The sequence below is a fragment of the Peromyscus californicus genome, unplaced genomic scaffold (genome assembly GCF_007827085.1).
Source record: "Peromyscus californicus insignis strain IS unplaced genomic scaffold, ASM782708v3 Scaffold_18__1_contigs__length_77618521, whole genome shotgun sequence".
NCBI lineage: Eukaryota > Metazoa > Chordata > Mammalia > Rodentia > Cricetidae > Peromyscus > Peromyscus californicus.
The window spans coordinates 8,672,408-8,684,918 of record NW_026294480.1 but is presented as its reverse complement, the minus strand read 5'-3'; the positions used below and the strand labels follow the sequence as shown (position 1 = coordinate 8,684,918).

Sequence of the window (12,511 nt, the reverse complement as noted above, 5' to 3'; positions counted from 1 at the left end):
TGAGGTTTTGTCCTGCAGAGGCAGATGCTGGACTTGTGAGGTCTACAGGAAGGAGCAGGCACTTAGGACCAGTTACAGTGAGGAAACTTCTCATCGCCAAACAGCTGCTCTAAGACCAGACTGAACACGAGCCTCGCCCCTGCTGGCCATCGCCTGCTCGTGCCCTCTTGGAAAACACGACCAATTGCCTGTGCCAAAGCAGAGGGCTTGGGTCCTTCCCTCTCACTGAAAATGCTCAGGCTGAGTCCCACCTCCACTGAGACTCACTCGCCTGTCAGGGACTCCCTTAGAAGACACTGGGTTTCCTGGTGCTGTGCCTGGCCACAGCCTTCACCAGCTCTGAGAGGACCAAGGGCGCCATCTGGCGGGGGCGGCAGGCGGCCGGCAGGAAGCAGCCTCAGCCGGCAGAGGTGTCTGGGTGCAGCGGAGTGAGACAGTAGCCTCCACTCACCAGCCAGTGATTATTCAGGCGTCTGTGAAATTAATAACCTCAATAACAGAAAACCAGGCCAGGAAGGTATTAAAAGGACGGAGAGTGGCAGGAAAGGACTCATCTTCCATCTGTTTGCTAGGAGATGCTTCGGGAAACACCCCAGGTGGGAACTCTGGGAGCACACAAGGCCACAGGTTCAAAACAGAGCCGAAATAAGCCTCCAGGGTTTGCTTCCAAGTTGTCACAGCTCTGCTTCCGTGCAAAGGGTAGCAGGAAGAGTTGCATTCCACGAGAGATGCCCAGCCACCGGGCCACCTTCAGTTTCTCCTGACAAAGCTACCACATGCCTGCTTCTTGAGTGTGCTCTGACCTCAGCATGGAGTCCTCACATCGGTCACGGAGATGCACACACTCACAGAGCTCAACCGTAACATCCGAGGGTCAGCACTGCCCCCCACACCCACCCACACACACACACAAAGTCCCCAGGGTACTGAGCAGCACGACCGACTGTGTCCCCTCCAGGCCCCTAACGCCACTCTAACCCCGCACCACCCCCCCAGGCCACTGAGCCCTGTCTGCAATTGAGCCCCACCCTGGCAATAGCTGTTCCCCTCAGCTCGGCCTGGCTGGTGGGAAGGCGCAGTCGATTTCAGCTGGGGCGTGGGGCGTGGGGCGTGATTTTGCAGCCCCTCTGAGGGACTGTGATGTCGTCTCCTGTCAGCGTGAGCCCTGTTGGTCTGGTAGCAGTAAGACATGCACCAGAAGTGCCAGGTGGCGGCACCAACTGACGCTGGTGTCTTCTTTTACAGGGAGGCCAAAGCCAGGGCCCGGCTCTAGCTCTTCACGGCCCTTGGGCACCACGTCACTTTCAGTTGTGTCTTGGCCTGAGTAAGCTCGGAACTGAAGAAGCATCTGTGTGAGTCAGGTCAGACAGACAGACAGACAGATCGAGTAGAGTGAACCCTGCAGAGCTCTCCTTCTAGTGCAGTGTGAGGGTCTGTGGTGGTGTCTGTTCTGATCTGAGACCTTTCTCTGCTTACTGTGGGCAGCCATTCTGTCCTGTATAAGCAGGGTGTGACTCCCTGTGTCCAGAGGATCTGAGGGTAAGGAGCAGGTGGGGCCATGCCGCCATCACTCTTGTCCTCTTAGCAGCCGACCCACAGAGTGCATGCTGTCTGCTAAGCCCCGTGAATGTGTCGCACATTCACACAAGCACCTGAGGAGGTAGGGTGTGTTGCTCAATCTTGTTACACACGAGCGACTAAGCCACGGCAAGGGTAAGCCACGGCCTGCCAGCTGATCAGCCGCAGAGCTGGGATCCCAGCACACACCATCTGAGAACCGAGCCCCACCCTCTGGTGACAGGAAGCCACCTTCCCTCCTGTCCTCCCTCGGGCCTGTCCTCTGTCCTGTGATTCAGTGCCGTTTGGAGCCCCTGCTCCACTGTGTTCCTGAAGCTCGTGAACTGAGCTGTTTGAGACATTGGGGCAGATTGCCAGGCAAGAGCCCGGCCTAAGAATCCCTGAGCTCAGCACCAGGACTCAGAACAAGTCTGCAGTCTCTCAGGCCTGCTGTTTCCTCCGTCAGACTGAAGGAGCACTTGCCAGAGACACTCGATCCATGAGTTCTCTGTATGCTGCTTAGGTGTTGTAGACATAAATGGCAGGTTTTAAAGGAAAAAAAAAAAACATTGCAAAGTCAGAAAGCAAATGTTTAGTAGATCTGAATGACTTCTGTCAAATAGGGGGTTCTTGGATTACATTTGCATTGCTTACCTTAAAAGGCTGCATCTTGAAGTCGTGTATACAGACGAAAATACCTCAAGTGGGAGCCTCATCAAACTAAGGGTGCCTATGATGGTGGCCACAGGCCCCGGGCAGCCTTGGGTCCGAGTCTGGCTCCCAGCGCTTAGCTGCTGTGCATCCTCCCGGCAGTTAGAATGCTGCTGCTTGGGTTTACCTGACTGGAGGAAAGCCTTCACAGGAAAGAGCTTCAAAGTCTCGAACTCGGATTAAAACTACCGACATGGAAATGGTTCTGCTAACAGAACTCTAGAATGCCTGTGTTGCCATTTTGACTTTCAGTAGATCCAGCTCTCCTGGCTTCTCACTCTGACATGTGCGTGTGTGGACAGACAAACGTGGACATGTGTGCTCATCCCCAGATGCTCTGACATGATAACTCTCCTACCGGGTCCTGCCAGGGGGGAGAACAAGCTGGCTGTCGGGATGCTGAGCCCCCCACCACACAGAATCTATCCTGGGCGACCAAGGGCTCTGCATTTTTAAAAGTCCCCCAGAGTTGAAGGAGGAAGGCTAGGGCAGGACCCCACACCACAGCCTAGGGAGTGGGGCTGGGCAGGGTAGTGGATACAGAGCTCCCTGGGCACAAGCCGCCAGCAGTAGGTCCTGAGTGAAGGTGCTTAGCTCTTGGTACTTTCACAGTACTGCCATCCATCCAGGGTCCGGGCTCACCTGCCCTCTGCAGCTTAGGGCAGCACAGTATGCAGACACGGGCGCCTGGCCCAGGCCCAGTAGGTGTTAGGGGCACCTGGTGAAGCTCTGCGGAAAACTGCAGACCACCCCAAAGGGCAGATGGTTGAGAGAGCCTAAATCAAAGAATGGGTCAGGCAGGATAAAATGTCCACAGTGCCAGGGAGGGAGCGACCTTAGACAGGGTGTCCTACAGGAGCCCATGTCGGTCACCTGGGAGACATCCGGACTGGCCAGTCAGGATCCCCAGGCACAGCGTACCTTATTCCGTAAGGCAGGGAGTTAGGCCAGTCACCAGCAGAATCCTGTCCAGCCCTCTCAATGGAGTGAGCTTGTCACTTTAGCCTCTGAGTGACTATTACTGACAAGGGGGGTTATGAAGTCCTGTAAACATGCAAACGCCACATGAAGTCAGCAGTCACTTTTAACGTTCATGACCTGTTGGGATAGTTGCATTTTGTGTATAGTTTAAATGAAATATTGAAATTAATTTCAGAAATTGCTATCCTAGAATCCGGGGGAGTTAGGAATGTGTGATATAAGCCTTCCTGATGTCCGCACTCCCTGGGGTCACTGACTCCCTCTGCATTGTGGGTGTTTCATCCTGCCTTCGGCGGGTGCCGTGAAATGCCAGAACGCATAAGAAATGTTCAACAAGGAAGTTTAGGGAGTAACGGAGGAAGAACTTGGAACTCAGCTGACCCTGTTGAGAGTTTGATGTGGTCCTTGATGGGGAAACAGCAGTGACCTGTGTTGTGTGCAGGACGCTGAGCAGCTGCTGCATCCCGATGTGACGGAGAAGCTGCTGCATCCCGATGACTAGGACATACTCCTGGCTCACATAGGAACTTCTTCTGGCCCACAGTTCCTTGAAATCTTAGTAAGTGATTTCAAAGATTGGAGAGGCTTGAGGCCAAGGAAGGGCAGGAGTGACTGTTGTTTCCTGAGAGAAAATAATGGTGAGTCTTCCAACAGCATCTGCCAGAAAGATTTCCACCAGAGGAAAGGAGACCCCAAAGTAGTGCATGTGGCTGTAGCACCGCAGACATGTAGGGATGCAGTGTACGAACCCTGGAGTGTTCAAGTACAGCTCCGTACCGCACTGCAGAGCTCCATCTTCGAGTGTTCAGAATTACTCTGTAAATGTAGGAAACAATATTTCTTACAACTGAAGGTGCAGTTGGAGGTCAGCAGAAAGGGCAGTGAGCTCCGAGGCCTCTTGGCCAAGCTTCACAGAAGCTGGCAGTACAACAGGCCCCGCCCAGGAAGAGCCGGGTGCCGCAGGTGGCACCACCAGGCAGTGTGGAGGAGGTAGCCTGTTGTCTGAAGGAGGCAGAGCCTCTGGGGTGATGAAGCGGCGTGGGAGATGAAGATGCTAACAGAACATGGTGAATGTACTGCACTAAACTGGATACTTCACAAATGGACAAAAGGATACATTTTGGTTTAGTTAACTAGCTAGAGTATCGAGGCCACATTAGAAGGCCTGGGACTCTGCTTTTTAGAAGGCTTTCCTGAAGAGCAAACCAGAGCCTCAAGGGTGTCCCCACAGGACTCTGAAGGTGACTATATACGTCTTAAATCAGGAATCTTCACTGCAAGCATGCTGGGCTTGAGGATCTCTGATTACTTTGGTACTCTATTTTTGGTTTTGGTTTTAGTTTGGTTTGGTTGGGTTTTGGCAGAGTTTCGAGTACCCAGACTGGCCTTGAACTCCCTCCTCTGCCTCCTGAATGCTGGGATTACAGGTGTGTGCCACAATACCTGGCTAGGTAATTTATTTAACAGCATCAGATGCATCTGAGGTCTTAGGAATGACCATCCTTTATCTCCAAGGTAATCAGCATGCTCGCTGCTTAAATTGTGGCTGGAACTCCCTGCTACAGGGTCAGAACCAGACGAACCAAGTGCTCACAGTGAAGGTCCATGCTTTCCACTCTGAATCCCTTTGACTGGACTGCAGACCTTGGGTCACACCGACCACTTGCCGAGTCACAAACACCATCCTCACCAGAACAAATGGAGCCCTGCTGCGGCTGCGTGGCCAGAGACAGGGTTGATGTGGCCGCCCATGTTTCCTCAGCCACTGTGGCAGGATCACTGTACACCCAGAGGCTGTGTGGCTCCTAGTGGCACTGGGAGATAAAAGGTGTCTTGGTGTGTGCTCATCACTAGACGTACGACATGGATGTAAACTGAAAGAGTGTGTTTTGTTTTGTTTTTGAGACAGGGTCGCCTGGCCCAAGTTGGCCTGGAATGCACCACGTGACCCAGACTGCCTCCAGACTCCAAACTCCAACTCCCAGTACCTCTGCCGCAGCCTTCCCAGTGCTGGGACTACAGGGTCCACAGCCTCTGAGCAGAGCGAACATGTTAACACATACAGCCAAAATAGATTTGAAAAGATAGTATTTGAACTTTTTACTTCATGTTTTTAGTGTTTATTAATTTTTTTTTTTTTTTTTTTTTTTTTTTTTTTTTTTTTTTTTTTTTTTTTTTTGGTTTTTCGAGACAGGGTTTCTCTGTGTAGCTTTGCGCCTTTCCTGGAACTCACTTTGGAGACCAGGCTGGCCTCGAACTCACAGAGATCCGCCTGGCTCTGCCTCCCGAGTGCTGGGATTAAAGGCGTGCGCCACCACCGCCCGGCTTGTTTATTAATTTTTAATATTTAATGTTAATCTGATAGAGAAATTTAATATTTACCTCTCCAGTGTGCTATGTTTACTCCCTCTCAAATCCCTTCCCACGGGGTCTCTGGCTGTCCGTACCCCAGTGAGACCAGGGCTATTGGGAATTTTGTTCTATGTTCCCTCTTCTTGCCCCTGGTCAGTTTCAGGTACAGTGTTCCAGAAATTACCGGCCCTACCCCCCCCCCAAAAAAAGAAAAACCTAAGTAGCTGCACTGTACAGGACATTGCAGAGCTGGCCATCACCCGCTCATCCCTGCACCCACAGACAGCCAGAGCCTCTCCCACCTGCCACTCAGTGGTCCCCACAAGCACAGCTGTTCCGCAGAAATGTCCCAACATGCTTTCTGGGCCACTGTCCCTTTGAGTACATTGAGATGGAGTAGTGACTGGTCCAGTGGCAGATGCATTTGTAGGACCTGGTCATCAAGGATGGTGTTGTCCTTGAGCTTCCTGTGGGTCCTCAGAACCTGTGACCATTGTTCCTCAAGCCTGCCTGTGGTAACTGGGATAGGAGAGGTCAGTCTTACTCCTCGGGTCTCCTTCCAGCCCTCACGTCTTTGCAACCATTTAAGGTTAGGATGGCTGTTTCCTTGAGAGGCTCACAGAGTGGTAGGGTGCTAAAGTGGGAGCTGGGAAAGGGCTCATCTCCAACCTGCCCTGGAGCCGGGGCCACATGTAGGCAGCTGTTTCCTCCTGTCCTGCTTCTCACACCTCCTGTCAGTCATAGTGCAAAGCCCCACCCACCTGTCACGCTTGACTCAGCAAATACCCACAGGCCATGGCTGGAGTGGAAAAAGAGGAGGCAGGCAGAGGGATGGTACCCAAGGCAGCCTTGGGGTATGATCAAATGTCCTTGATGCCCAGGAGCAGGTGCCAATGAGAGTCCCTGGTAACCTGGTTTCCAGGAGACTTGGGCAGCTATCACAAAGTAATTCAGAGTTCCAAGCCATTTTAACACAATGAATCTTGGGACTAGGATGGTAAGTTTTACGGGGTGCAGGAAGGGGTTAGACTCATCATTTCCAGTCTCTGGTTATTCTCTCACCTTGGTACCAGGACAGCAGCCCTCCCCAAAGACTCCTCAGAGCTGGCTGCACGTAGGATGGATGGGCCTAGTGTCTCTGCAGCTGCAGCTTCCCGGGGGGAATCCCTGTGAGAAGTAGCCAGCACGTTCTGAGACTGTACATCCGCAGCTCCTTCACTACATGAGGAGGCTTGGAATTAGCAAACTGACTCCTCTCTGTAGAGAAAACTCCAACCCAGTTAGCCCCACCAGAAGCACTCAGCGAACCCGAGAGAGACTGGGGTATTGGTGAAATTATTAATGGCTACCCACTACACTGGGGTTTCTGAGCTGTTTAGTAAGATGAAGTGTCTCCCGCTCATGACGCAACAGAAATTACTTGAGGAATTTCAAGTGGTTCTGAGAAAATCTTTAGGATGTCAACACTAGTGCCCTTTCTAAAGACTGCAGCCTTTGCCTACGTGCACACAGAGCCTGCCTGTGGCTTCCTGTGAAGGACCCCTGCAGCACAGCCAAGTAGCAGAGCTGTGGGAGGTGGGCTGGAAGCTCAGGAGATACATCCTCAACCTCTGTCTAGCAGGCCTGGGGTTGAGCACAACTGTGTCCCAAGGACCTCCCTTCAGTCCCATGTTCTGCCCCAGTCTTTCTGGGCTGTGACCTTGTCCTTACCTCCTGTCCCCTGTCTGCCTCTGAATGCCTCCCTCATACTGTCAGAACAAAACACAGCTCCTCCTTCACACGGGAGTAAGAGTTTATTCCAAGACGGTGAATATGAATTCCGTAGAGGTTACTATGGTCTAGGAACATGACTTCAGATTGCTCCCAATGACTTGTTCAACCATGGAAGCAGTTACCTGAACAAAAGAAACCCATAAACCAGTGCATGTGAGTGGGAGAGCGGTTTGCTGTACAAGCATGATGGCCTGAGTCCCAGAACCCAGTACAGAAGCAAGGTGTAGTAGAGTGCACTTGTAATCCCGGTGCTGGGGACGTGGACACAGGCAGATCCCTGAACTCACTGGCCGGCCAGCCGGGCCTACTCTACGCACTCTAGGCCAGTGAGAGGACCTGTCCCAAACAAACAAATAGGTGCTGCTTGAGGAATAACCCAAGGCTGGCCTCTGGCCTCTACACATACATAAGTGCACACACAGCTGTACCAGTGTACCGATCGGGCACCTCAGGTGGGGTCATTGCAGAACAAGACGTTTGCGCGGTAGGCTTCATTGTCTAATGACGTTCTTGGCTTCAGGGTTGGTGGCAGCTAGCGGTCCTGCTTAGTTAACACATTTCAAAGGTTTTGTGTAATAGTCAAAAGAGCAGATGCAGAGGTAGATGATGAGTGGCTTTTAAGATAACCAGAGAGCCCAAACTCATCTTGACGCAGACTCTCCCACACAGGTGTGGCTCTTCCAGGGAGCATTCGTTCATGGTGCCTTGCACCCTACCTCCAACTCATCCTAGTTTTTCTAAACTATGCACCATGCATCTGTCCAGAAAAATCAGTGCACATAGCAGGATTTCATATGTAGAAATATGCTCTCAGTTCAGAAAGCAGATTCTAAAACAGTGTGACTACATTTGTAAGAAAAGAAGAAAAGAGTGCGACCAGATCCATAGGAAGATGGGAAGGAGACCCACTGCTGTGGCGGGGTGGGAGTGCAGCCATTGAACGTGTTTGGGCTCACCTCTTTCCCTCGGTGAGCATGTATCACTTTGATGCTGTATCCTGCCCCCCGTACTGTAGACAGTTTCAGGGAGCTGGATATGAATTAAGAACTGACAATAACACAAAGAAAACTTATGCAATTAATATGTGCTAATAAAATAGTTTTAAAAACACATAATGCTGGGGCACTGCAGACAGGTGGATCCTGGGGGCACACTGGCCATCCAGCCTACCCTCATCAAATTCCAGGCTAGAGAGGAACTTGTCTCAAAATTACCAAGTGTACTCACTGCACCTGAGGTTGAGCGCTCTCTCTGTCTCTCTGTCTCTCTGTCTGTCTGTCTCTCTGTCTCTCTCTCTCTCTCGCTCTGTCTCTCTCTCTCTCTCTTACACACACACACACACACACACACACACACACACACACACACACACACATTTAATTTTAAAGTTGTGAAGCAGAAGAGATGGCTCAACAGTTAAGAACACTGGTTGCTCTTCCAGAGGACCTGGGTTCAATTCCCACCACCCACATTGGCAGTTCACAATGCACCTCCAGTTCTGGCGGATCAAACACCCTTTTCTGGTCTCTGTGGGCACTAGGCACACAAGTGGTGCACAGATACATGCAGGAAAATGCCCATACACATAATTTTTTAAAGTGCCACTGGCTTCTTTTTCTCTTCTTCTTTTTTTGGCTTTATAATACTTGAGGGCTGGGGTAAGGGGCACCAGGGCCAGAAGTTTGCATTGACTCTGAGTCCCCCCCAGTTAGAAACTGCGAGGAGCATGGGCTGTGGGCACTCTGTAAAGGACTACCACATGGGGAGCCTGTTTCCACAGTCTCATAAATTCAGTCTCACTCATCTCAACAAAAGAACTGGTGCTCTTATGTAACTTACCTGCTATTTGTTATAGTCCATTTCCTCTCCCACTCTTCCTGGACTAACCTCAGAAGTGCCCCGCAGCCCCAGAGCCTCCGCCCTCAAGCCCCACAGCCCCTGAATCCCACAGTCCCTGAGCCCCACAGGCCCCAAGTCCCACAGCCCCTGAGCCCCGCAGCCCCTGAGCCCCACAGCCCCTGAGCCCCACAGGCCCCAAGTCCCACAGCCCCTGAGCCCCACAGCCTTTGAGACCCACAGCCCCTGAGCCCCACAGGCCCCAAGTCCCACAGCCTTTGAGCCCCACAGCCCCTGAGCCCCACAGCCCCCGAGTCCCACAGCCCCTGAGTCCCACAGCCCCCGAGTCCCACAGCCCCCGAGCCCCACAGCCCCTGAGCCCCACAGCCCGGCTGTTGACAAAGTAACAACCTTCCCCTCCTCGCGGCCGAAGCCACCACTGCTCATTCTGGACACAGTCACCTTCTCTTGTGTAAATCATTCACTGAATCCTCCTTTTCTCCTTTCTGTTTTCCAGCCCGCCTAAACCAACAGTGTTCATCTCTGGAGTCATTGCCCGGGTAAGTGTGACCTCTGCACAGGGACAGTGGAGCGGGGGCGGTCCTGCACCTGACCTGCTCCTGTGGGAGTGTGGGCGCATGAACTCCCAGGCGATCTCTTCTTGCCTGTGTCTTCAATAAGCATCAGTGCTACCCATCTGACCTGGGGCTGGTGGCTTTCTTCAGTGACATACTTCCTTCCGGGAGCGTGCTTCAGTGGGTATCAGGAATCCGTGCTGCCCACAGCTGAGCACCTGCCTCCATGCTGCAGAATCACCTGTTCCTGACCTGTGGCCTGACCTGCAAATGTTTTCCCGTCAGTACAGGGTACGACACAGGAGACCTAGTTGAAATACCAGTTCAGTATTTGTGAGTGAAGGTTTAGTAGTATGCAGCCAGGCAGGCCCGTGTGTGTCCTGCCCAACTGCTTTTGTTTGCTGGCCCTCAGACTGCACTCACGTTTTCTGCCACACCATGTACCTTTGAGGAGCCCTCTTCTCTCAGAATCCAAGCTCCACTGTCCAAGGAAGCTCCCATTGTTGGGGACAACTTTGCTGACAAAACTGTCACAGCCGTCTTAAGACCTGGGGCCAGGCCATGGCGGTCTGCTGTGTGCAAGAATATTAAATGTCTGCATAAGGCCAGACTCACTCCTCGATTACATGGTCCTGACTGCCCTTGTCCAGATCAAACCCCACTGCTGGCGTGAGAAGCCGAACACAGCCAGGCCCTTTCTCCAGGCCCCCGCAGGCTGCTTCACCAGTCCCTCCGCCCAGTGTTCCCAGCCATGCTCACAGATCCCGGTGTGAGATTCTAGACTTGTCTGCTTGCTCCCGACTCACGTGACCAAAACAGATCCAGATGGGAAAACACCTGAGTCTTCTCCAGGCAGACGCGCAAGCGTCACCGCTGTCCCATCGTGGGGGCTCATGCCACCGTCTGCTCCCTGGTTCTGCTGGCCTGCAGGGCCTGGCCAGCCACAGCAGTAGCCCACTGCTAACCCATCCCCCACCCCTGCAGGAGACTGGCGGGGCTGGGTTGGGAGGACTCTCTCTCCACGCTATTCATTGACTGTTAACCAGCCTGTCTATTGTCTCCTCGCAGGGTGACAAAGACTTTCCCCCAGCGGCTGCACAGGTGGCCCACCAGAAGCCACATGCCTCCATGGACAAACACGTTTCTCCAAGAACACAGCATATCCAACAGCCTCGCAAGTGACCTGTGCCCAGACCCCGGCGCCCAGACCCCAGCACCCTCTGCAGCAGCAGCAGCAGCACCCAGGCCCGCCTCCCACGATTCTCCCCTGACCAAAAAAGAACTTGCACTTTCCAAGCAGTTTACTAAGTTCAGAAACCTAAGACAAAGCAAAGTGAACCCCCTAAGCAAAGTGGACCCCCATTGTCTCGGATCCCCGTATTTAAAACTAGAAGAGGCTCAAACCCCAAACTTTGTTTCTAAGAGTCCTAGTCGTGTCACTGAAGGGTCATTGTAGCCACCAGAAGTGCCATTAGCAGAACTTGACAAGTCCTGAGGAAGCCCCTCACGCAGTCCTTTGAAGTCCTTACTCTTGGTCCTAAAAGGAAGAAGCCACTATGGGGAGATTTGATAAAGTTAGGAAAACAAAACAAAACACTATGATAGATACGGCTTTCATCAATTGTGCGTACTTCCTGCCCTCGGACACGCTGGACTGCCCTCAGTTCATGGCTACAGAATTCCCGCTTTTCTGAAAAGTCAGAGGGCTCCTTTAGCCAGATGGAGAACCTTCTAGAGTGCTGCTCATGGAGAGTGCCTCAGAGGGGTCAGCTGCGGGTCACGGCAGCGGCGGCTCTGTGTGTAGCATCTGCACCACCAGCTGTTCAGGAACGATTCACCAGGCCTGAGCCATTTCACTGAAGGAGGGACAGGCTCCTTGAATATTATACGCCATTTGGTGCCCCGGCAGTGGACTTAACAGGAAGCAGGCCCTAAACCTCAAGACCCTGTTTGGTCGGTCTCTTCCTTCTTAATTACTGAAATGGTGGGGACCAAGGGTCACGTTAGCGACCCAGGCTTGGCCTCAGCACTGCCATGGAACCCACTGCCTTGCTCTGTCGTGTGGAACCAAATGTAGGAAGGGACCTGAGAGCAGGCAACACCAGCTCCCCCTGTGCAGACCTTCTCACCTTCTGTTGCAGAGATCCTGAAGCATCCACAATCCCTTTTAGTTCAGCACCCTGGGGGGCAGCCTCGTGTTCCATGTACTCTGAGCTGGCTCTGGTGTGCGTCTGTGGGCTCTAGGTCACTGGATGTGACATGTTCCCCTAAATGAATTTCTTAATCATTGACATTGAGAATATGTTGATTATAATAAAGCTCCTGCATTCTGCCTTGGTCTCCTTCTTATGTCTCAGAGACTCCCTCTTACAGCTTCCCGGGGCTGCCGGCTGTTTCTTCAGTGGACGGACGTGTTAACAGGCACACGTGATGGATATCCTCAGCACTGATGTCCCAGACATAGAGTTGTGCTGTTGGGACACCTGGCAAGTCAAGCCTGGTCCCTTCTGTAGCTGTCGGAAGATGGAAAGGTTTAATCCAGTTGATGGACATGTCCTGCTTGGGTCCAGCAGCTCGCCCTGTGCTGGGGAGGTCCTCCCGGGGGGAAATTAAACGAAAATTATTAGTACTAAGCCCAGGGGTAATGCTGAACAGCTTTTGATATGCAAGACATTTACCTACTTCAGATCTTCCTAGACAAGAAAGTCATCCCAGTTGCTAAGGCT

The 12,511-nt window shown here is 52.5% G+C and overlaps 1 protein-coding gene across 1 annotated transcript in view; it reads left to right on the top strand.

Annotated features, from left to right (window-relative positions):
• The window catches only part of Dap (death associated protein), a 56,005-nt gene extending 43,888 nt beyond the window's left edge, over nucleotides 1-12,117 (top strand). The window contains exons 3-4 of the mRNA XM_052743018.1: nucleotides 9,728-9,770; nucleotides 10,854-12,117. Coding sequence (XP_052598978.1) covers nucleotides 9,728-9,770; nucleotides 10,854-10,967 — 157 coding nt within the window. The 3' untranslated portion in view covers nucleotides 10,968-12,117. The remainder of the gene's footprint in view (nucleotides 1-9,727; nucleotides 9,771-10,853) is intronic.
• The last annotated feature ends 394 nt before the right edge of the window (nucleotides 12,118-12,511 follow it).